This window comes from Arctopsyche grandis, chromosome 12 (genome assembly GCF_051622035.1).
Source record: "Arctopsyche grandis isolate Sample6627 chromosome 12, ASM5162203v2, whole genome shotgun sequence".
NCBI classification, from domain to species: Eukaryota; Metazoa; Arthropoda; class Insecta; order Trichoptera; family Hydropsychidae; genus Arctopsyche; species Arctopsyche grandis.
In genome coordinates this window covers 13188480-13212621 of record NC_135366.1, presented here as the reverse complement: position 1 = coordinate 13212621, position 24142 = coordinate 13188480, and the positions used below count along the sequence as shown (strand labels likewise).

At 33.8% G+C, this 24142-nt stretch overlaps 5 protein-coding genes across 6 annotated transcripts in view; 1 reads left to right on the top strand and 4 right to left on the bottom strand.

Annotated features, from left to right (window-relative positions):
• The window catches only part of LOC143920309 (myogenesis-regulating glycosidase-like), a 950780-nt gene that overhangs the window by 162374 nt on the left and 764264 nt on the right, over positions 1–24142 (bottom strand). The gene's annotated exons all lie outside the window — the stretch shown is intronic.
• Mat1 (CDK-activating kinase assembly factor) lies at positions 10027–13318 on the bottom strand. Of its 2 annotated transcripts, XM_077442086.1 has the most exons (6): positions 13249–13318; positions 12934–13067; positions 12543–12839; positions 12226–12464; positions 11973–12154; positions 10027–11896 (listed from the first exon to the last, which is right to left on the bottom strand). In XM_077442086.1, exons 2-6 carry the CDS (start codon positions 13055–13057, stop codon positions 11794–11796), a joined length of 945 nt encoding a protein of 314 aa, XP_077298212.1. In that variant the 5' UTR covers positions 13058–13067; positions 13249–13318; the 3' UTR covers positions 10027–11793. The 2 variants fall into 2 exon arrangements, with proteins under 2 accessions (XP_077298212.1, XP_077298211.1); XM_077442085.1 differs by having other exon boundaries at positions 12934–13311.
• Positions 15002–17268, bottom strand: LOC143919819 (uncharacterized). Its single transcript, XM_077442358.1, has 3 exons — positions 17066–17268; positions 16561–16959; positions 15002–16456 (listed from the first exon to the last, which is right to left on the bottom strand). Exons 1-3 carry the CDS (start codon positions 17171–17173, stop codon positions 15377–15379), a joined length of 1587 nt encoding a protein of 528 aa, XP_077298484.1. The 5' UTR covers positions 17174–17268; the 3' UTR covers positions 15002–15376.
• Positions 18361–21087, top strand: LOC143920317 (m-AAA protease-interacting protein 1, mitochondrial). Its single transcript, XM_077443148.1, has 4 exons — positions 18361–18737; positions 19176–19340; positions 19418–19539; positions 19731–21087. Exons 1-4 carry the CDS (start codon positions 18468–18470, stop codon positions 19870–19872), a joined length of 699 nt encoding a protein of 232 aa, XP_077299274.1. The 5' UTR covers positions 18361–18467; the 3' UTR covers positions 19873–21087.
• On the bottom strand, positions 19992–23425 carry LOC143920313 (uncharacterized). Its single transcript, XM_077443145.1, has 6 exons — positions 22988–23425; positions 22564–22919; positions 22304–22493; positions 21832–22202; positions 21277–21372; positions 19992–21192 (listed from the first exon to the last, which is right to left on the bottom strand). The coding sequence occupies exons 1-6, from the start codon at positions 23080–23082 to the stop codon at positions 21113–21115; spliced, it is 1188 nt and encodes a 395-aa protein (XP_077299271.1). The 5' UTR covers positions 23083–23425; the 3' UTR covers positions 19992–21112.

Below are 24142 nucleotides of genomic sequence, written 5' to 3'. Positions count from 1 at the left end.
TTCATTTCATATTTTAAACAATTTTTCTTACTCTATTGACATACTTACATATAATTATATTTAACGCTTGTTTATTTATATTGTGTTAATACAATTTTATTGTATTGTATTTATATTGAAAGAAACACACACATGTTTCGAGCAATGGTTAAGTAAGATAAAAATATCTAAATATTATGTTAAACTCGAATTAAGTTTAGTATTGTACATTTTATTTATATTCAAATTAATTTGTTTATTTTCGAATTGTAGCTAAAATAAATAGACGAAAAGTGGAAGAGAAATGTTCTTGAATGATATCTAAAAAACTAAATGGATTCAAGGAAAACCTAAAGTTAGATGGGTGGACGAAATAAGAAAAATGTGCAAAGCATATTATTATGGCCAAAAAATATATTAAAACCAAAATAAAGTCTCGAAAATGTCTAATAAATGAAATTATTCTTTTACACAATTCAAACTATTTATTTCACTTAAATATTGTTGTGTTTTAGAATGTGAATCAATGCGCAATATCACGTCAAATGATTCGAAGAACAAAAACTTTGAGAAGCGCTTAGCTTCGCCGAGAATACTTACCGACAGGAAGAAAGGGTGCTTCGCCAATGTTGTGCATTGATGCAACTTATGGGTTATGGCATACCAAAATACAAGAAATATATAAGAATGCCAACTACATATAAATGTAAATAGTTCCATCAATCGCCAGAACTAAAGCTCAATGAGCAAAAGATACACACTGCTTTTGTAGAGCTTTTGCTCGCCTTTAACCTTCTGCGATTTTATAATCCTTTTTCAAATTATTTACGATTTGCTTTGACGTTTTGCTAGAAAATAGATGCAGTAATTATTACAAGCCGAACTTAGCATACATTTAACGGTGAAAAAAAGTACAAATAAATTCTCGTTAGTATTCTCGGACGGTTTATTTCTCGAATGTACGTTTGTTTTGTATACTCAGTATAATTTCGTAAGATCGGGGAACAAAGAGTTCAAATGTGATGTTTGTTTAGTTTTGCCATCGTCTTTTAGACAAGGAGAAGCCGTGAAACTCAAACTCATAAATGAACGTCGCCCTCGCCTCGATGTCGATTTCAAATAGGGATCCCGAACATATTGTCAATCCTATTCCCAACCATGAAAAAGATTCTAATATCTTCCATAATTACTATTATACTAATAAAAAAAATGACCTACACGAATATTTCATCTCCTTTCACAACATCCCATTGAGTGAAAGCCAACTTTTTTTTCAGAAAATTTTATTGCATTCGCCTAATTGGTATAGATTGACCTAACATGACACCAGAAAGGGAAATTTATTTACGAAGCTCATATTAAATGGTTCTTTGAGCATTTGCACAGGCTTTGCTCCGTATTTGTGGTGTATCCCCCCCCCCCCCCCCCATATACAGTAGATTTTCAGCTAGATTTTAGTAGTAATAATTTGTTTAAGTAGTAATAATATGTTTAAGATTTTAGTAGTAATAATATGTTAAGACAAATGCAATAATTGTTTATGGTGAATGAGCATAATAGTGTGCTGCTTTTAGCGAAGCCCACGGTATCCGTTTGGAGTGCTTCGAAGACTTGTAGTGAGCAATTGAAAGAAACACTTGCGCATCAGGTTCGTAACCGAATGGGTTAACCCACTCGAACGTGCAACGGTCGCGACCTCCGCGAAGTAGAGACATTGGCTTGGTGTGTTAAAATTCCACAATATTAATTAGTACCGGTTCAATCGATTTGCATGTCGCAGTTGATGCGAAAATGTACGCGAAAAGTCTCCGGGTGACAATCTCAAATCACTCCAAATGTCACTTTCCCCTCCTTCGCTGGGAGGTTTTGTGGCGTTTGGAGTTCGGAAAGTTACATGAATCCTTTCTGACGACCTCCCGCAAAACTCATCAGTTATTTACGCACCTGTTTGTATGCAAGCTCTTTAAATGTATGCAATTTAAATTGTAATAGAGGCTCGCTGAAACAAGGCGACGTTCCCTCTCTTTCGAGGGAAAGAATGACTCACCCGCAGATTGAAAATACTAAATTTGGTAGTTGTGACAAATTTTATTAATTAATATATTGAAAATCCATGTACGAGTAATGTCAATAAGACGGAACCGATACAATTTTTTGCCCAAGGGCAAAAAAATTTTTTTTTAATGAGTTGAACGCACAAAAAGTAGACAGATTTTAGTAAAATATATTTTATATTCATCTATTGCCATGGGTCCAGTGGCGGATTTTCTTCGCTTGGGGCTATTTTAATATTGTATTATATATCGTGTCATGGAAATCTACCTGTTTTGATTGTACAGCCTTACTTACATGTGTGCGAGCAGGATACAAGGGGAGTAAAAACGGAGTCATAGCGAGTCCCCTTGTATCCTGCTCACATACACGGAAGTAAGGCTATCCGATAAAGACAAATAGATTCCTACGGAACGCCACTTTATATACATATATCCTGCATTAAGTATGATAAAGATTAGCGACTGAAGACGAAAGTCGTGCTTAGTTCACTTTCGGAAATGCGTACGTGCGTGCATAAACGCCTCCACTGAATTTATATAATTTCTGTAAAAAAAAATCAATAAAACCAATAAGTGCAAATATAAATTCTTCCCGGAAATAAGATGAATGAAACATAACGAACGCTCTTTTTGTTTTATGATTGAATTCAGTAACGGTCACACTAGCTAAAATGACAGTTATTTCTTCTGAAAGTGGTTCAACTTTAATTATGAAGTAAAATTTATATTTTAAAAATGCTAGGGACTCTTCAGGGCCCCTGTCCAATCGGAAGCCCGAGGCGAGCGGCTCCCCCGCTTGAGCATAAAACCGCCACTGCATGGGTCTGTAACAAAGCTGAACTATAATTACAGTCTCTGTCAAACAATAAGCTTAAATTATTTTAAACTTAAGCTTTTACTATCCAGTTGCCTTTTAAAGATTTTAAGATTATAGTTTTCAAGTTAACGATAGCATTCCACCGATGGATTGGGCTTAGCCTCTGAGAAATAAAAAATATATTGAAGGGCTGTCATCAATATGAGTTTAAACTTGAACTATTTTCCTAGGAACATACGATGAAAATATTAAAGAAAATTGAAAATTTTTAGATACAAATGTATATGTATGTATGTACTTATAAATATATAACTACAAGGTAAGTATATATGTACATACGTCTACCAAATTTTGTTATGGTTTAATATATATTAGGAGTTTAAAAATAAAATAATTCTTATAGCACAGATTTTAGTCAACCAATTGTACAATTTTATTAATTAACGAATGGTACAAATAACCTACCCCAAAATGGGTATAAATTAAATGACGATCACGCTCTCGCATTATAGTAATTTATAGCCGTCATAGCAATTGATATCGACTCTTATAAATAAAAATGAAACTAACGGCAACAATTGACGTTTCGAATGCGACAAACCGAGCAATTGGTGGAAATAATCTGCTCGTGTTGATCTCTAAAGTGGACGGACTGATTTGTCATGTTTTTTTTTCGCGACGTATTGGATATAACATTATGTACCATAGTCGACATAAAACAAACAGGTCGGACGAGTTATTTTTTGTTTTATAATTTGCTTGTTAATGTATCAGCGAGAAGTCCATTATAGGGCCACACCTCCTCGGTTAAAAATTAACTGTTAACGAATACACATCCAGATTAGCAGCCGTCGTTTATCTCACGTGGATATTTTAACAATTCCGTTGTCAATTCAACTCGAGATTGGCTCGCGCGAATGATGCGAGCTGGTCAACCTCTTGAGTTACTTTACATTGAAGTTATGGCGTTGGTGTTAAAAGACCACCATTGGACGTGGTAAATAATGTCGATTGCATTGTCCAAAGAGACAGGGTCTTTCTTCTTCTCGTCTGAACGCGAATCTTTCGCAGTCTCTCGGCTAAATACGGTCGTGAAGAATGAGGAAGAATCGCTGAACAGTTTCGAGTTTTACGACTTGAAGATTTAATGGCGGAATTGGACGATTCAACTGACGATAATGGTGTCAAATAAAGCGTTTTACATCATTTTTATAGAGTTCAAACTGAATTGGTTGAAGAAGTAATATTAAGGCTACCAATGAAGGGTAGATTTATGTAAAATCATGTATGTCCATATACACATATGTATGTATGTATATGTATATAATATTAGAAACATTGCAAAAGCCCCGTTTTTAAAAGTAGATATTTCAAGGATATTAAATAAAAATAAAATGTTTCCATGGAAAATTTTATAGATATAGATTTTTATTTTGAAAATAAATTAATCTTTTCGATTGATTTTATATATTACTAGCTGTATTACCCGGCTTCGCTTGGTATTTGTAATCTAAAACGCTAAAACATGACTAATCTAATAGTAAACATTTTATTAAATTTATTTGAATAGTTTTATTTTATATAAATTTATTTGAATACTCATTTGTTTTTTTTATATATTATGAACATATATATCTTGGGTCATTCTTTCAGAATAAAGGTAAAATCACAAAGAGGTACGTGGTACGTGTTTTTTAGATAGTTTTGCACATGCAAAAAAAAGACATCCGACACACCAAATGCGTCCTTCACATACCTCACTCCTTATAGTGTTTTCGGTGATATTATATCCTTGTATTGACATAAGCTGTACAGTGATTGATAACGCTGATTCCTGATATTTGAAGAAATATATGAGAAACTTATCAAAATAATAAAATCGTACGAATTAATAATGACATAAAGATACGCCTCTTACCGCTAATGTCCACGTACGTGACCGTGCCGTACGAGTGTTTTCTTACCAGGACCCCTCTAAGGGTAGTTGGCGCTCGGGTGCAAATCCATAATTTGCTCCTCCCCCCCCCAAAAACAATATTGAAAAATAATTGTATAAAAAAATTCAAACATTGTTGTTCACCTCGCTAATCATCAGAATATATGTATGTATATATGTTTTTATATTTTTTATGGAGACGTGGGGATAGCGAGCTACCCACAAGAGGCCCCAATAAATCCTCGCACACCTACCGGAACAATTTTTGTATTTCTGCGGCAGGTGGCCGGTTTTGACTTCTGAAAAAAAGCTTGTCAATTTTTTAAAAATAAAAGATATAATATGAGGGGGCGGCATCACAAAGAGTGCGTCATTTTGTGCGCCTCCTATACGATCTCTTTCGAACATTTCACCTTAATATTCAAAATTGAAGGCCTTTCGTAGTTTTTTTTCGTATATTTATATTGTATCTTAAAGTAATATACCTATTAACTGGTGTAGCTCAATAAAAAAAGAATTTAATTATTGAGAATTTAATTTTACTTTCGATCTAATTGTTATCTGATATTAGTTATTGAACGTGTATGTATACATGTCAATGTGCATTACATTTATGCCGTCGCTGTTTTTTTTCCAAAATTTGCACACGAAACGTAGACTTTTGGTGACGTTGCAAATTTATTTCAATTTTTGTTTAACGGAAGCTGTTAATATATTTTTTTTATATAATTTTTTATTTTTTCGTGGAGATTGGCGCCCTTTGCGGCTTTCACGCCCGGGTGTTCCGTACCCTCAAATCACCCCTTAGAGCAGCCCTGGTTCTTACCATTATAGAATATAATTGTTGGTACATATATTGTATCCATTGTCTGTTAAAGCTCATATGACTTATTTTTAGTATTTAATTTTTTTTGTATATTCGTATGTCTTTCGGCATGTTATATTATTAAAGGTAATATTATACTGGATAATTTCAAATAAATTTCATTAATATAACAAGGATCTACATATACATATGTAAGTTGTTACATATTTGAATACAATATTTTGATTTTGTTCCATATTAAAAGGACGGCAAATGTATAATCTATAGGTTTCAAATTCAATGAGTTCAAATTTTGAACTCAGTCTCAACTGAGTTCAAAATTTGATTTTAGAAAATGTATTAACTTTGTTCATCGTATCGATTTCTGTTACGTATCTGATTTAACGAAACAGTTGAAATTTAACAAGTCACAGACTGCTCCACTATGGTGCTGTTTACATCCATATCATGTATGAGAGTAGAAGAAAGGGTGAGGAGAGGAGGTGGCTGATAAAATCACCCTGTACGATTATTTTATTCATAGGTTTATTAGCAATAACGCCCCAGTAGCGCGGACGAAACACTTCTATTTCTGCGATGCGCTCGTTCGCGTTCTCTCAACACCCGGACAACCGGACATTTTCCGACTTGACGCCAGCTACTGTGAATTTTCCGGAAAAGCGTCTATTGTTCGGTTACACGGTCTCGTCTCTGAAATTGTCTGTATTTAAAGCATTTTTTCAAACTTCAATCTTTGAGTTTCGAATCCAGCGAAGATACTTCACAGAAGGAACATTTAATAGGGTGTAGTGTGGCGTGCAGTGTGTCAAGTTGACGTATATGTATATCACGAGATAAAGGCGAATATAATCGCCGGGAAAATATGATATGTAATGTAAACAAGGCAATAATACTGCGAAATGGAAGACAATAGACAAAGGCAAAGATTACAAAAGATCGCAAAACTTGAGGTAATACGACTATACTATGCAAAACTGTCGGAGCGAACTGGTGCGCAGACGGAAAACTGTGCTAAATGGACCCTCGACAATCATCGTAAAAATATTTTGCTGAAAATATGAAAAAAACATGGTGAAATGGAAGCGGGCGATTCCATTCGACTCGATTTATTTGATATGTGTACATAAATTATGTTTTTTTATTTTTTTATTTTTACATATATGTATATGTATAGGTATGTATGTATATATACCAGGAAGACAGGGAAACAGGTAGACCCCAATGCGCCTTCCTAGACAATTAATTACGAACATCGCAGCATTTTTATTATATAAATCGCTGTATTTCGAGATGCTGAAGAACAAGAAATTATTGATTAATTAATTAACCCTTTGATTGCTGACATCTTTTCTGTTGAAAGCCCGCCACGCTGAAAATTTCGCCAACATTTCCAACTAGAATTATTTAGAAATCCTATAGAAAGCAGGTATAAAAATTAGGTCTATGTACGTGACGAGACAGAATGTTAAATGACAGAAAACGCAAATATCGGAAGGCAAAGATCGAAAATCGAAAGATCTTAAGTCGAAAGATCAAAAAAAAATGGTGCATGGTTATCGGTACATACTCACTTAATTTGCGCGAGCAGGATACAACAGGAACAAGAGGAACATGCTTTTCCTTCCGTATTCTGCGCGCGCACATTAATACTGGAGGAAAAGCCATTTTTTTTTTGATCTTTCGACTTAAAATCTTTCGATTTTCGATCTTTGCCTTCCGATATTTGCGTTTTCTGTCATTTAACATTCTGTCTCGTCACGGAGACCGATAAAAATTGTAGCTAATCCAAACAAACCCTAGATAACTACCGCCGAGGATTTCAAGTTTCGTAATGGCGTGTTTAGACTCTCTATTATATCTTGCAACAATATAAAAAAGCAAAATAAGTCTATTAATGAATGTATTTTTCCAAAAATCGTTCCATCTTCTTCATTGCTGTTAAAATGTAATGCTCACGATCTAAATGCCAAGCCACAATCTAAAATACTCAGAAGCTAGGGATTTCCATCGGGAAATTCTGCTATGGCTATAAATTCAGAAATTCCGGTGTAAACCAGTCTTTATAAACGTTGACAAATTAATGATACGGATTACACGACCCACGTTCAATGCATTTTTTTCAATGCTACCTGGAAAGGCTTAGCGGGTAGTATTCTTTTATGTAGAGGCTCTTTAGACGTTTACTTTGTACACGCTCAAAATACAACGCCTATCGACATTTTTTAGGCCTATGGACTTATTGGCAAAACGCCGATCAGTGTTGGTCAGCATTCAAAGGGCTAATGAATGCTCACCAACACCGAATTAATCCATACATTTTTACATATTGTACATAAATCAAATTCGGATCGACTTGGGGTCACAAATATTCAAGTCCGACCAGCATTAAAGATTAGCAAACGATCGAATCCGGTAACCTCTCGGCGCTAAACATAAACGCAACCATACTATTATAATAATAGCCATACTGCTGGCTACTTAGTACCATTTTTACAAACCTCTTTTACGTTTCACTTACGATTACAACTCATTACATACGTCTCAATTACATATGTACTTTTTCCTTACTAGATTAATTTAGTTGGGTTTGAAATGAAATGATAATGAATTCTCCATCGGGTAGTTCTGAATAGATTGACTAGAATTTGAGTCCTGAAAATTGTAAAATTGAGGATGTACGTTATAAATCAAAGTTCGTTATATCAGTGCACGAGTCAAATTTGCGTGTTGGTTTGTGGTAATGGAGAAGAGTAACTAGGGTGGTTGCTGACTCGGCCCCCACCTTTCCTCCATGCTCTGTTTACACGGCCACCAATTAGCCACTAGCCCTGGGGCGTACGCCCTTTGTTACTGTGCACCCCACACCTGCCTGTATTCAACTCTTAATCTAAGAGAAATATTTGAAAACAAAATCTTTCAAAATTTCTACCAAATAGTCAACTTTTCAGTGAACGTTCATGTAATAATGTACAATATTTGTAATAATAAAGTTTTTTATTGTATTGATTTTTGCTTTACATCTGAAAATTTTGTTACTTATCTAACACTGGCATAAACCTGAAAAGCAAAAATTTTAAATGATTTAGTATTTAAAGAAAGTAAATAATATGTAAATAAAAAACGAATAACGAAATATTGAAACGTGGTAATATGAGAGAGAGTATCCACTGTCTAAATGCATTCGTGGGTAAACGATAGACACCGAATTAGGCTAACGGGACTCAGTAAGTACCCGAACAAAGGATACGCTGGAGTTCTCATTGACTCGGGCGAGTGCGTGTGTAAACAATAGACTCGCCACGGTAGACCTTTACGTGCTTAGACAATAGATACATAAATGGATCGGGGAAGCTGTAATGGGCAACTTGTCTTTTATAAGTAAAGAGCGGCGCAACATTGCACTGAAACGGGATAATATTGTTTCTATTGTTAATAGAAATTAACAAAAGAAACCCATTTCTTTCGAGCTGGCGCATCCTAGGGCCGCTCACTATTTATAAAGAGGTACGCAAATAAGATCAGATTATTCTGGAGTGATCGGTGGATCCGTGTGGATCTCTTGAAACGTTGAATAAATGTTGTGAAGCGACTTTGACCTTTCATTTGGATCCTGAACCCACCCACCCCTACATAACAATAATTATTAAATTCTAATTAGGTATTTTTATGATGTATCTTTTATATGCTTATGTATGTATATACATATGTACGTGATCAATTCTCCAATTCTTGCTGAATTGAGCATCAATGTTCCCAGCCAATTTAAGTACATTTGCCGCAGTATGTTCTCTTCTCTTGTGGCACGCACCAATTTAATGGCTTCGTCACTAGTCGCAAGAGGCATCAAGCTCCTCCCCAGATTTCTGTTTGCTTAGATTTGTTCAATCTAAAACATACTGATCTAGTAGAGGGATCGCAGATATACTTTAATATTGTATATTTTTTTATATATTATTTTATTTATTTTCATATTTTATTTTATCTTTGTTTATTATCTTATTTTGTTTTTGAATCCATGTTTATTCTTTATTTTTTCTACTTAGCCATAGTGACGACTTGGAACTATTCTGTAATGTCACCATGTCGAAATTTTAAATTAAAATAAAAATGCAAATACTTGTGAGCTTCATTAAATCAAGAAATTTTGTATATTAATTATGTAAAATATATACAATTTGTACATACATATATACAGTGCTGTATTTACATGTCCTTTTTCAAGGGACTTGTGCAAGGTTTCATTATTGAGACCCATATTTTCTATTTTTGTGAAAAAAATATAACAACTGCATCATTACATTATCGCAATTCATGTTTATTATATTAATATAATATAATCAAAATATATTATATTTGATAAAAATTATGGAAATTTTGTAAAGGTATAAAAAAGCTTTCCAAAATTTTTAAATAAAAGTTTATTTTTTTAAATAATTATGGAGAACATAGCGCCGTAGGCAAATTTTTCACAATAGTGTATGAATTTATATAAATTATTAACAAAAAAGGCAAATTACTGTCAGCTCTATTTCAGCCCCCCTCCCCCTTTTTACTTTATTTATTCTCTGCCCTATGTCTGTGCATCTACATTGATATAGTATTGTACGTTTAAGTAATGAAATTCAATTATAATCTACTATTTATATATATATGTATAGTTATCATTGTAACTACCCCTCTTTCAATTACCTCTAATCGATGAATCAAACGAAGCACTCCACACACGATTGAAAAATTATTTATATAATTTACACCCTTATATCCTGACATAATTTAAATGATAATAGGATACTATTTGGATGAAAACTCCAAAATTGTATTCATATTTTATAGGGGCGAACTAGCAAGTAATAAAGTCCCCTGTTCAAATCACAAAGCCATGTTGTTATATGTAAAAATATACAATGGGATAGAGCGGGCGAAACGGCTGAATGGGCTAGTACTTTTGTTCGGGTTCTAGAGTACAACAGGTAGCGTCCCAGCATTTATAGCAAACTGCCGAGGGTGTTGCACTCCGACGTGCACCATTGTCATCACTTGTTTCACAGGGTGAATCGAAAGATAAATCGTGCCGAAAACTTGGTAGAATAGATACAGTAATGATTGACTCCTAAATAAAATACAAATAAAAAATTCCAACATAAATAATAAGTTGTCTTGTTCGGAGGAAATGAAATAGAAACACTTTCGTACTTAAAAATATTGTACTTGGTAAGACAAACAAAGAAGATAAGTTGATTCCAAGAAAATGCAGACGGGATTTAAAGGGACTTTCTACAACGATGCAATATTTACACTCGCTCGTACTTTGTAATACCAATATTTGAATATTGTAAAAAGATAAATCGGTCATAAATACCGTGCCTTTCATTGCACATGAATTAATACTCTACTCTAAATTTTGCAGACATGACGATTAATCTAATAAAAAATATATTCAAAAAAAATTATTTAAATGAAAGAATTAATTTTCAATGTAAATAAAAAATGGATGTTAAAATTGGTCAATTTTTATGGTCACACACCCTATACAAACAGCGTTTATTTACTTCTATAAAATGTCGGTACTTTTGAAGAGTTTATCATTCATTATTTATCTTAGAAGGTACTCTTCATACAAATACATTTCATACGAAACTCGTGTCATTATGAAACTAAATTATCCATTGTTGTGTATTAACATCCATTTCAATATTAATAACAACGATTTATCATCAATTTTATATTAAATCAGGTTCACAATACAAATACATACATACATACACACATACCAACACATAATACAATTAAGAACTCCAAACATTACATCTCTATTAAGAATAATATAAAATTTATTATTATAACATATGGCTAATGTTGAAAATATAATACACATTTTAAAAAATTAACAACCAAATATTCATCAATGAAAAAATAATGCATATCATAAATTATTCACAATTAATTAAAAATAATATGCACATGTGTATTTACAAAAAGTACAAAATAATATTGTTTTCAACAATTTACCTAAAGTTTAAAAAAAAAAACAAAATAAAGTATTCGATGTATTTTAGTTGGGACCGTTTTCAAGGATAATGACACTATCTGTCGAATCGTCATCGACGAGGAACATTTCACTCCATTGCGGTTTTGTTGAAGGTTTTACAGCCGAGTTGTTTACCAACTCGCGGGTTGGATATCAACTGTTGACATGGTAAAGTCCTGCGAGAGCCTCTTGGAGCGATTTGAGACAAGCTAAATGGGATGTGTATCCACCGGCTTTCTCAGCTGTAGTTTCAGTACTGCAAAACAACAAAAAAAAGCCGATAAATTAAAATGTTTTTTTACAATATTGATTGAATACTGAGATAAATTTACCTTATGTGACGCATGTAACCAGTTGATTCCAAGTCTTTAAATTCAGGAGGCGACGGTCCTTGGACTATTACATTAGGAGGTGGGTTATACACATAAAGAGGTCCTTCAATTATTTGAGGTAATGGAGGAAGAGCACTGCTACCTCTAGTGAATTTAACACCAGTTGAAAATTGGGAAACTTGCTAGAATATCAAATACATCAAATTAATAAATATAAATTGAATTTATTTGAAAAATCATTGACAATTATTACTTTAGCAATCGGCGCAGGCGGTTTGATTTCCTCTTTGGTATTAATAACATTTTGCGTAAAAGTATTAATAATATTTTTGGCATTTTCTTGAGAAAACATTAACTCATCAATGAGAGCTTCTTTCTCTCTAATCTTTCTTTTTTTAGCTTCTTTTTCTAGTCTTATAATTTCTGCTCGACGCTGTTCTTCTTCCTGTTTTTCCATATCTAAAATTTCTTCAAGTTCAATTTCTTCTCGACCTGGGAAAAAATAAAAAATTAAAAACACCATTTATATTTCGTTAAGAAAAATGTTTTAGTGTTAAATAAAATATGTACCTGCTCTAGTTTTATTTTTCATAATAACATCTTTGTTATCTTTTTTATACTGTTCGATTCTTTTATTAGTCCCAATAATATCTACATTATTTGTGAGGTTAAATACAATTGTTTCGATTTCTTCTAAATAATCATTAAAGTCTTTTAAAGTTGAAAAATCTTCTTCTTTCTTATTGTAATCTTTCAAAAGGCGTTTTCGTATATCTACTTCTTTTTCAACTTTTGAATCTTCAAACATCTGAATTCTAAAGTTGCTTCTGCGAAGAGGAACATTGCATTCTGGACAAGAACCCGAACCTACATAAAATTAAATTTAGGAAAAAATTCATACAATACATAAAATAAGATGATACTGGTTAAAGTAATGTCAATTATCGAAATCAAAATTAACCTTTTAAAAATAACAGATCAACGCAACTCTCACACAATGCATGTCCGCATACATTTACCATGAGTTTTAATGAAGGGTTGCGATATTTTGTTGTTTTGCATCTTGGGCACGCCTGGTCCTCCATTTTTAATTGCCTACAGAAATTTGATAAAACAAATTCGATTTGTGAATACATATTCGAACGCATGCAATAGATAAAGTTAGGTTATGTTATAATCTAATCCAAACATATCAGTTCAAACATTAATAGGAATTAAACTCATATGGAACTAATGTATGAAATTGAAAATGTAAATAATATGAAAAACAACAGACTATGTATATCAAAACACTCGAATTCACTCGAACGCCTCAATGACAGCTAACGACAGTGTTGCTAACTATGTTAAATATTAGTATTGCCAGTACATAAGTTTTTTATGATACTGTCGCACTTGTCGTGGGGGCAACTCTGTGACAATAACTTTTTGCACAAAAAGAAGCGTGTGTGTCAAACGTCAAAATTGGGTAATAAAAAACGTTACAGTTATTGGATTTAAAAGATAAAAAAAATTTGATATGAGAGTCTTTTGTACTCTTATGGGGGGGGTTCGGTGATTACTAGTCAAATGTGAACCGGTGACAGGACAACCGGTCGCTCTAGATCGGTCACACGTGATCACCCGTCACACTAAAACTGGTCACACCCAAAAATTAAAAATTGGTCGAATTTTTGGGTGTGAGCAGTTTTCTCGTGACCAGTTTTAGGGTGTGACCAGTTTTTTCGTGACCAATTTTAGTGTGACGGGTGATCACATATGACCGATCTAGAGCGACCAGTTGTCCCGTGACTGGTTCACATATTATTAGTAATCCGTTTACCTATGAGGGGGTGGTAGGAGTGAAACGACGTTGTCACTGAAGCGACTATATTATTTTAATATGACGGGCGGGGAAGGAAGTAAAGTGGGATCTAACAACATGCTTGAATCGGTGCCAACTTGTAGGATAACAACCCAGGTTCGACTATGTCGTAAAGGGTAAACCAGAGAAATATTTATAGCATTTCTCTGGAGTTAGCGGATTATTTCGCACACGATAATCATTGTCATGAAAATCGCAAATACGGAATATCTGACACTCAAATCTCTTTAGTGTGATAGTTTGCGGGTCTTGGTGAGCGGAATTTTCGAGTGCCAAATATTTCGTGAACGAAATTTTAATGATGTGTGCGAGATCGCAATGTGCGAAATGGTCACCGAACCACCGTAGAGACACTGCATCCCCAAAGATGCTTCCATGCATTACTAATTGATAGAAATATATTATTTTGCCGTCAATTAGTTCAGTAAACTATTTTCGATATTTTTCTTGAAAGGAATACCAAATTTGTCTTAATTGACAACAATATGTATTTAAAAAAACCTACCCATCTTACACTTCGTGCTAAATTCACGTACAATTTTTAATGTAAAATATTGATATACAAAGAACCAACAAATATACAAATTTATTAATCGGAAATCTTCCTCATATAAAATCATGTTCACGGTAAACGGATTATTCCACTAAAAGCGATCTCGCGCATGTCACTAAAATCTCGATCACGGAATATCTGGAACTCGAGTTCTCGTTAGTACAATATTTCGCGTACGCAGCTTTCGATTGATGGGAGTTTTTGGGTACTAGGATGTTCCGTGATCGAGATTTAATGTGAGAACGCTTCGGTGATTACTTGTCAAATGTGAACCGGTCACAGGACAACCGGTCGCTCTAGATCGGTCACACGTGATCACCCGTCACACTAAAACTGGTCACGAGAAAACTGATAACACCCTAACATCGATTAACCAGTTTTCTCGCGACTGATTTTAGGGTTTGACCAGTTTTCTCGTGACGGGTGATCACGTGTGACCGATCTAGAGCGACCGGTTGTCCTGTGACTGGTTCACATATGACTAATAGTCCGTTTACCGTGAGAACTCAAGTTCACACATATTACACAAGTACAGTTAAAACTTCTGAAGTGAAAACACTGCAATTGTGTGCATATTTTAGTCTTGGGCTTATTTACATTGAATTCTCATATTGATGCGAAATAATATTTATTATTTAAAAATAATATACATTAGTTACTCTAGCATAAACATTTATAAATGCATTGCGTCACATCGAAAATAAATAAATAAATTAATCAATAAATAAATACACATATATTACTTAATATAATTCTCTTAGATTAATTGAGTTGGTATGCACATGGGGTACATTTATGAGATCTATAAAGATTTTTGGGCACGAAGCAATTACTATATTACTATGAGTTAAAAAAAAATCACAAAATCACACTTGAATTAAAATTAAAAACTATATCTATAAAACATCAAATCTCTTTCATCAAAATAAATACATATCACATTTACAAGGAATTATTTGTTTCGAGTTTTGGTAAATTTAAGACATCTCATGTAGGTTTAATGTTTAAATATTGTTGAACGATCGAAGGGGAATCATAAGGGAAATTATTAGCGTGAAATTTCATATTGCTCTCCCACTTTTGCGGTTTTTCTCCGAGGTGAATTTTCATATGTCTCATAAGATTATCTTTTTCAGTGAAAGCTCTCGAACAGTATGCACATTTGTGTGGCCTGTCCCCGAGATGAATTTTCATGTGTCGGGTTAGTGACTTTTTTGTAGGAAATGCTTTGGTACAAATCTCACACACGTGATTTCTTTCTCCAGTATGAACAACCATGTGGTCAATCATTTTATATTTGGAAAAGAATGCTCTGAAGCATATTTCACATTTGTGTGGTTTTTCTCCCGTGTGAACACTCATATGCCTCATTAGGTTATCTTTAACGTTGAATGCTCTCGAACAAATCTCACATTTGAACGGTTTTTCACCAGTATGAATTTTCATATGATTTGTTAGAATCGTTTTAGTAGTAAAAGATTTTAAGCATATCTCACATTTGTGCGGCCTGTCTCCCGTGTGAACGTTCATGTGTCTCATCAGTTTGTCTTTTTCAGTGAAAGCCCTAAAACAAATCTCACACTTGTACTGCCCTCCCCCAGTGTGGATATTCATATGTCTCATCAAATTCTCTTTAACAGTAAATGCCCTAAAGCAAATTTCGCATTTATGTGGCCTTTCCCCAGTGTGAACAATCATATGCCTCATCAGTTTGTCCTTGACAGTGAAGGCTTTAAAGCAAATTTCGCATTTGTGTGGTCTTTCTCCAGTGTGAAGATTCATGTGTCTCATTAAGTTATCTTTGACGGTGAATGCTCGTGCACAAATTATACATTTATGCGGTCTCTCTCCTGTGTGCGTCATCATATGTCTTTGTAAACCACATTTTAATTTGAAAGCTTTCCCACAATAATCACATTCAAATTCAAAAGTATCTGGATTAGCTTTCACGTGCGAATTTAGTCGCCCTCCAAAAGGAAAAGATTTTCTACGAATATCAAAGTTAAGTGCATTTTCTCCAGAGTGTTGCAACATAAAATGTTGTAAAGTCGATTTTGAGGTACCAATCTAGAAGAGGAAAAAAAAATAATAATCATATAGGAAGATTTCAAACAAATTTATATTTCAAAAATATAAACATATGTATGTATATTATAAAAAAACGTTTTTACCAGTGAAGAATTATCTGTGGAATTATTTTGAATCGAATCTCTGAACAAAGCCAGGCTGTGCAAGCTGGCCTTCTTCCCTTCTACAATTGAATGGTGGTTAACGTATTCCATGTTTACAATTTGTTTTAAATCACTCTTATCGACGATGTTTGGCTGATTTGAATTTTTTTCACTGTCATTAAAAGAATTAAATGGCAACGACTTTAAATTAAAATTAGCATGTGTCCAATCTATTTCATCCAATACGACTGCTTCCACTTTAATGTTTAAATCTCCGGTCAATCTTCGCCTTAAGATTTCATCACTTTGACTACAGATCTTTTGAAAGTTGGTGATCAACTCCAAGTTTGATTCGCACGACGAACATATTCTATCCGGCAATCCATCGCCTTTCTCCACCTGAAACGATTCCAAATTTGAATACGCGAAAGTTGCATGTTGAGTGCGAATGAATCGAGGGCGGGAAAACAAGAGTGTGTATTTGTTTGTATTGTAGATGTATGACCTGGAGCTGACAGCATCTCCAAATGCGCAATGCCAATGGTTCTGTTTGACCGAAGATGTTGACGGCTGTAATGGGAGACAAATCGCGCAAACAAAGGCGACATTCCATCGCACATCAACCGGACCGACATTAAACCGGACTGACACTGCACTGACGCCGCACTGACGCACCACTGACAGCCACTGCTGCCAACTGCGTAGTACACAAACTGCATAACACTCGGCCTAAATATGTATAATAATTTCAGGTCTACCTCACGGGACTGAAAGTGAAACGCCCAAAAACGCAAATATCGGAAGGCAAAGATCGAAAATCGAAAGATCTTAAGTCGAAAGATAAAAAAAGGGTCTCTCCCCCCCCGTCGTACATCCTCACTTAATTTGCGCAAGCAGGATACAACAGGAACAAGAGGAACAGGCTTTTCCTCCCGTATTCTGCGCGCGCACATTAAACAAGGCTGTATGACAAAAAGAAAGATAATTTCACAGTATGCCACTCATATATGTTATATATACATAGTACCGTTTACCATTCCCCCTTTTTTTTTGATCTTTCGATTTTCGATCTTTGCCTTCCGATATTTGCGTTTTCGGGCGTTTCACTTTCGGTCCCATGAGGGAGACCGATTAATTTCATATTGCAATCGAAATGTTTATTGGATTCAGAATAAATATTGAGTATATTATTTCAAAATTATTTTCATTGTCCAAACTTTGTTTTTGCAAAAATACATAAACACTGATAACGGTAAACGCATTATTTCACACATTGCGATCGCGCACATTACAATCATTACCACGAAAATCGTGAATATGGAATATCTGACACTCAAATTCTCGTTAGTATGATAGCTCGCGTGGATAACTCTCGATGGATAGAATTATCGGATGCCAGATGCTCCGTGATCTAGATTTTAGTGACGTGTGCGAGATCTCTTTGTGCTGAATAATTACTGAACCACTGATAAGATCCTTGTGTTATATTTTAATAGATTTCAACGAAATGGCAATAAAATGTTGATGAATACAAATTTTGATGAATATCAATATTTCGCCAAATGAGTGCATTTTACTAATTTCAATTCATAAATAAAAAATATCTACAATATCTATAGACCCGATTTACAATGGAAAACAAGTTGAGTCTAGTCATTTTTTTTTTTTTTCAATTTGTTTTTATATTTACCCGTTTCATAAGAATAATTCATGAAAAACTTTTTTTGGACTAAAGGTTGGATCTAAAAGCACTGCAAAGGCTGCAGAAGGTTAAAGACCATTGTTCTAAATATGTATAATATCTGAACAAAAATGTATTTATTCAGACATTGCAATAGCGCAATAGCGCAGAGTGTGGTGAAGCTGTAACGGGTGCTGTCAAAATAGTCGGCGAGCCATAACCTGGCATGGAGTTGTGTCGATTAATCGTGAGGGCAAGCGTGTCCAGGTCCGGATGGAGCTGTCGAAGACTTCTGAGCGGAGTCTCTCCCCCTCCCCCTCCCCCACCCCGTCAGCGACCCTCCACCGCCAAACTGATGGACTTCCCGCCATTGATGTGGCCCTCCTTCGTCCTCTCCTGCAAGAACTTCATTTACACCCACTTCATCATCAGGCCACACTTCGACCCAGACTTCAACATCCACCAATTCATTGAGGGATCCAAGCAAGCACTACATGTAATACTCTCTTGCCTTCAAATACTGGCATATAATCTCCGGTCAATATCAATACCTATTTTCAAGCTTTTCTTATCTCTTCGGTTCTTTTCATTTTTCATCATGCATCAGTTTCAAAATAATCTGTGTGTGGTATTAAACAAAGCAATGGTCCTCAAATTTTGATTGTGATTCAACGGTGCTTTTCAGGTCATTTGTTGTAAAAAAATAATTTATTTTAAATGTGGAGGAGGTTCAGATTAGACCATTAGTGGCATAATGGACGATTTTTGAATAAAGGAATATTTAAGTAATGATGCACACCGTGCAGGTTTGTATTTATCGGTGCAATCGTGTATGTAGGTAGTTTCAATTGAAATATTTGTCAAAGTTATAAATTGATATTCAGAACGTATTTTCTACATTGAATAAATTATTATAGTTTTTTTTTATTTTCAGACCATTTCGAGTGCTTTGAGTGAAAGCGATTTTGGCACCGTAAAGGAGCTGGTTTCTGAGGAAGCTTACTCTGAACTTTACTATTCTGTTAGTGAAATGTCATTAGGGGATAGAGAAAATATATTGGTTGACAAAGAAGACGTATATCTGTGTTTTCCTTATCAGGTGTGGTTTTTATTTTCAACTTCTCAAATAGTGTATCTCCAATATTAATAATAATCGTCAATGAATTTTTATTATAGATTGGGATTATATTCAATAATGAAAATGATAAAAGATGGGTCGAAATTACGATGGTTTATCATTCTTTAAGAGGATTGAGCAAAATGAAACAAAGAGGAGAAACACCTTCAATTTCTTTCGGGTATAATTGAAAATAATGGGTGTTGGCTTATAGAATAAATTTTGAACTTGTGATGTTAATGATTGATTGATATGATTGACAACTATATTAAAGTCCAAATCAGTTCAAAATTTATTCCATTAGGCATTATCCAAGCAATATTAACAGAACAGTACTTCAATTACAGTTCATTAATTCAACTTATGTTTTAGGCCAGCACCAGAAGAATACGCTGAAAGATTATATATTTGTAATTATCGTTTTATTAGAGAATATACGAAAGGTGTTGACTCCAGCTGGATAGTAAATGTCGTTAATCACTTTAGAGATTTAGACATTGCAAAGCGATGGTGACCTCGAATATTTGAATATTAGTCAAAGAAAGCAATATGTTAAAAAATACCCGCTGATTCATGCATTTTGGAATCGACTGAATTTATTCGTTTTTTGTTTTTTTTTTTGTTTTATGTTTTCATATTTAATAACATTTTTATTTCGTTTTAGTAATTATGATACCTTTAATAGTAATAAAATATTGCAATAAGCATTGTTTCAAATATACTTTATTTATATTTTATTTATGTTGCGCATGTTTTCCTATTTAAATCAAATTAACTATTAGATCCAACTGTTTTAAGACTACTTTTTGAATCAAATGTTATTCGCATTGTTATTTCATCATGGGGTTTTGGAATGAAATTGAAATATGTATAAAACTAGTCGAATTTTTCATCATCAGATAGTATACCAAATTTGCATGATAGACAATTACACTGTTGGCTTTTGTAAATAGTTTTGACCCCAAGTTATAAGTCCTTCTAAAAATCTACAGATTAAGTTAGGGCACCATGAGACAGTATACCAATTTTGGTGATCCTAAGTTACAAACTGGATTCACATAGTAGACAACGTACAAATATTAATTTTATTTACATATACATATTTTTGTATATCTGAATTTTATGCATTGAATAAAAAAAAACTCAACGACTTAAATCGGCATTTGTTTTTCAGGTAATAACTGATATGACTTGTTAAAAAAATATATTTATTTATTAAGTACGCATACACTGTTAATAATTAAGAAATATTTGAAAAATTAAATATCATAAATCTGGTCTTGCACCTCGTAATAATTTATATAGGTTTTTCATTCCAAATTAACCCTTTTTCATTTCAAATTGACATTGAAAAGGGGTCAATTTAAAACGAAAAAGGTTTAATTCGAAATGAAAAAGGGTCAATTTGAAAAGAAAATGACAATTTGGAATGAAAAACCTATATAAATCTTAACTTCAGTACATACATTATTTTCAAAATAAATGCTGTAAGGATAAGACCAAATCTTATCAAATCTAAAAATAACTTTTAGAATATTTGTTGGTTGAACATGGACTGAACTGAATCAGCCACCAAGTAGTTAATGGAGACAACTTCTTTGAGCTATTTGGTTTTTGTGCACACCCCATTTTATTGTTTATATTTTACATGTCGTTTTATACTTTGTCACATGAAGGATAACGTGTAAAGATATTGATTTAAAAAATACATTTTCTTGATCTTGCACTTAAAAATTAAAAAATTCAATTAATAATCATTTTATTGCTATATTTATACCTTGATTATGCAATTCATTGACAATGCTATGTAATTTCTCTTCTGTTTCTTTGTGTCCTAGAATATAAAAAATATAAAGAATTGAAAGGGTATATATGTAAACAATAAAACACATAAAATTGCAAAAGCAAAATTTAGTACCTTTTGCTTTAAGGTGTAAATAAAATTGACCAGCCACATTATCCAACTTTTGTGGCTTTTGTAATAAAGCTTGTTCACACTGCTCATTCGCGAATTCTAAAACAAAAAATAACGATATGTAATATACGGGTCTACGTGACGAGACAGAATGTTAAATTACGGAAAACACAAATTTCGGTAGGCAAAGATCGAAAATCGAAAGATCAAAAAAAAATGGTGCATGGTAAACGGTACATACTCACTTAATTTGCGCGAGCAGGATACAACAGGAACAAGAGGAACATGCTTTTCCTCCCGTATTCTGCGCGCGCACATTAATACGGGAGGAAAAGCCTGTTCCTCTTGTTCCTGTTGTATCCTGCTCGCGCAATTACTAAGTGAGTATGTACCGTTTACCATGCACCATTTTTTTTTGTCTTTCGACTTAAGATCTTTCGATTTTCGATCTTTGCCTTCCGATATTTGCGTTTTCTGTAATTTAACATTGTCTCGTCACGGAGACCGGTAATATACATATATACATATGTAAATCATTTAAGACAGCATAGGAATTACCTTTATGCACCAATTCTAATATTCGTATAAAATCTTCATTTTTATTGAGATATTTACTTAAATGATTCACATACAAACTGACACCGTTCAGTTTCTTTTCAGATGTAAGTTTATGTGTAACTTGATCTCCGATACCGTCACTTTCACTAGAAGATTCTTCTTCATTGAAAGATTCCAAGTTGTCAGATTTGGTCATATGATTTATTTCACACGTGTCGTGTTGTACTTGAGATAGCGAGTTTGCCGACTCGCAACATAATTTTTCAAAAGATGGCATGTAAGGTGACGTCGCATATCCAATTATGAGATTACATGTGTGTTTATATTCTTCCATACGTGGAATATTCAAATAAATATCAGGGTTCGAAACTCTGTAAGTTATGTAAGAGTATCAAATTTAGTAAAGGTTAAAGGTGTGTCTGTTAGTAGCAAATTATTATCCATTAATTTTTACTTCAAGAAGAATACTGACCTATCTGGTTGTTTACGACACATATCCAATAGCAATATAAAAAGATCCGGTTTATTTAAAAATCCGTTTTTTAAAATGAAATTCTCAGAAACGCCATTGTCAATAGTGTATTTTTCAGATGGACTTTCAACGCCCAACATATATTTAGTTCCACACAATTCAAATCCATGTCCAGCAAAGTAAAACAATACTAAAATATAAAAGAGTAAGATTACGTACATACACAGAACAAGTGGAAAATAACATGAAATAAAAAATACCATATGACTTTGTCGGAATTATAGTGCACAATTCCGTCATTGACTCTCTGAATTGTTTACTGTTAACATTCGTTAAAAGGAATATAATAAAGCCCATTGATTTAAGAATATCGGCTAGTATTTTACAGTCGGATATAGGTGTAACTAAGTGTGACCAATTATCGTAACGAGCGTTTGCTACCAAAATTGCAATCTTCAATATGGGCCGGGATTGATTAGCGAGGGCACCACTTTGAGAATTCGTCTCAGTAAGTGAAATATCGCAATCTTTTAAAAGCTTGTAAAACTGACTGAGGGTGTATCCCTTTTTATCGAAATAGTTGATTAGCTCCTCTCCATTTTTAGCGTTTGCATCTCTGTTAAATAAATTTCTCAATATAGTAACATCTTAGTTAATCGGTAAATATGTTATGATATAATTTACCTTATTTTTTTTACTGTAGTAACTTTCTGAATCCAATCTTTTCTTTTTACTAAATTATTATATAGTGAGTAAGGTAGTGTTTGTAGTAGAGACATATTAAAACTAAACTCATTGACAAAAGGCCGTCAACGTTATGTATGTCGTACGTTTTGAATGTTTGTATAGTTGAAAAACTAGCCACTATTTGAAATAAAGTTTTTTCCTTGAAATGTTGAGGATAATAATTAATAATTAAACAAAATAACTGTTTTCCTGTTTGAAATTTGAGTCACAAACTGTGTATAAGGAAAACACATGCTCATGACGTTTGTTTAAATGTTGCCCATTCGTTTATAACGAAGGGTTGAGTGCTGCCACATTAAACGTCAGTTTGTTTTGTAACAAAAAATCTTGTAGGAAAAGTCGTTGGCCATTTGGGTAATCAGACCGATCTACACTAGATTGATAAGAACTGATCTTACGAGGCCCACCGACAGGGACGTCATTTAGGGGGGCATGGGGGGGCACTCGCCCCCCCCCCCTAAATTTAGGAATAGTATGAATTTAGAATATATTATGAATTTAATGATAAATTAAATACTATGGATCTATGAATGCTACGTTTATTTCTTATGTATTGGATAGCTTAGTGGCCAATAAAATAATCGCTGCAATAAGCTATTTTGAAAAAAAAGGTTTTTTGATTTCAAAGTAAGTATATTTTGTTTTTTGAATGGTATGCCTTGGGTAAAATTCTTAGAAATTGTTTGACCCATGAAGCGAATCGTTAGAAAGGTCCACCTTTCTTTATTTTATATCAGAAACAGGTGTGTAACTTATATTTTTCTGAAAGTTCGTATTTGTTAGTTCTTTTCATGAATGGTTTTAAATTAATATTTTACTTAATCGGTTCAATCCGACCTGATTTTTATTTGCGGACGGCCAATCTCTCACAAAACAACGAATGAGATGGATTCCTTATCGGTAAACGGACTACTAGTCATATGTGAACCAGTCGCAGGACAACCGGTCGCTCTAGATCGGTCACACGTGATCACCCGTCACACTAAAACTGGTCACACCCTAAAATCGGTCAACCAGTTTTCTCGTGACCGATTTTAGGATGTGACCAGTTTTCTCGTGACCAGTTTTAGTGTGACGGGTGATCACGTGTGA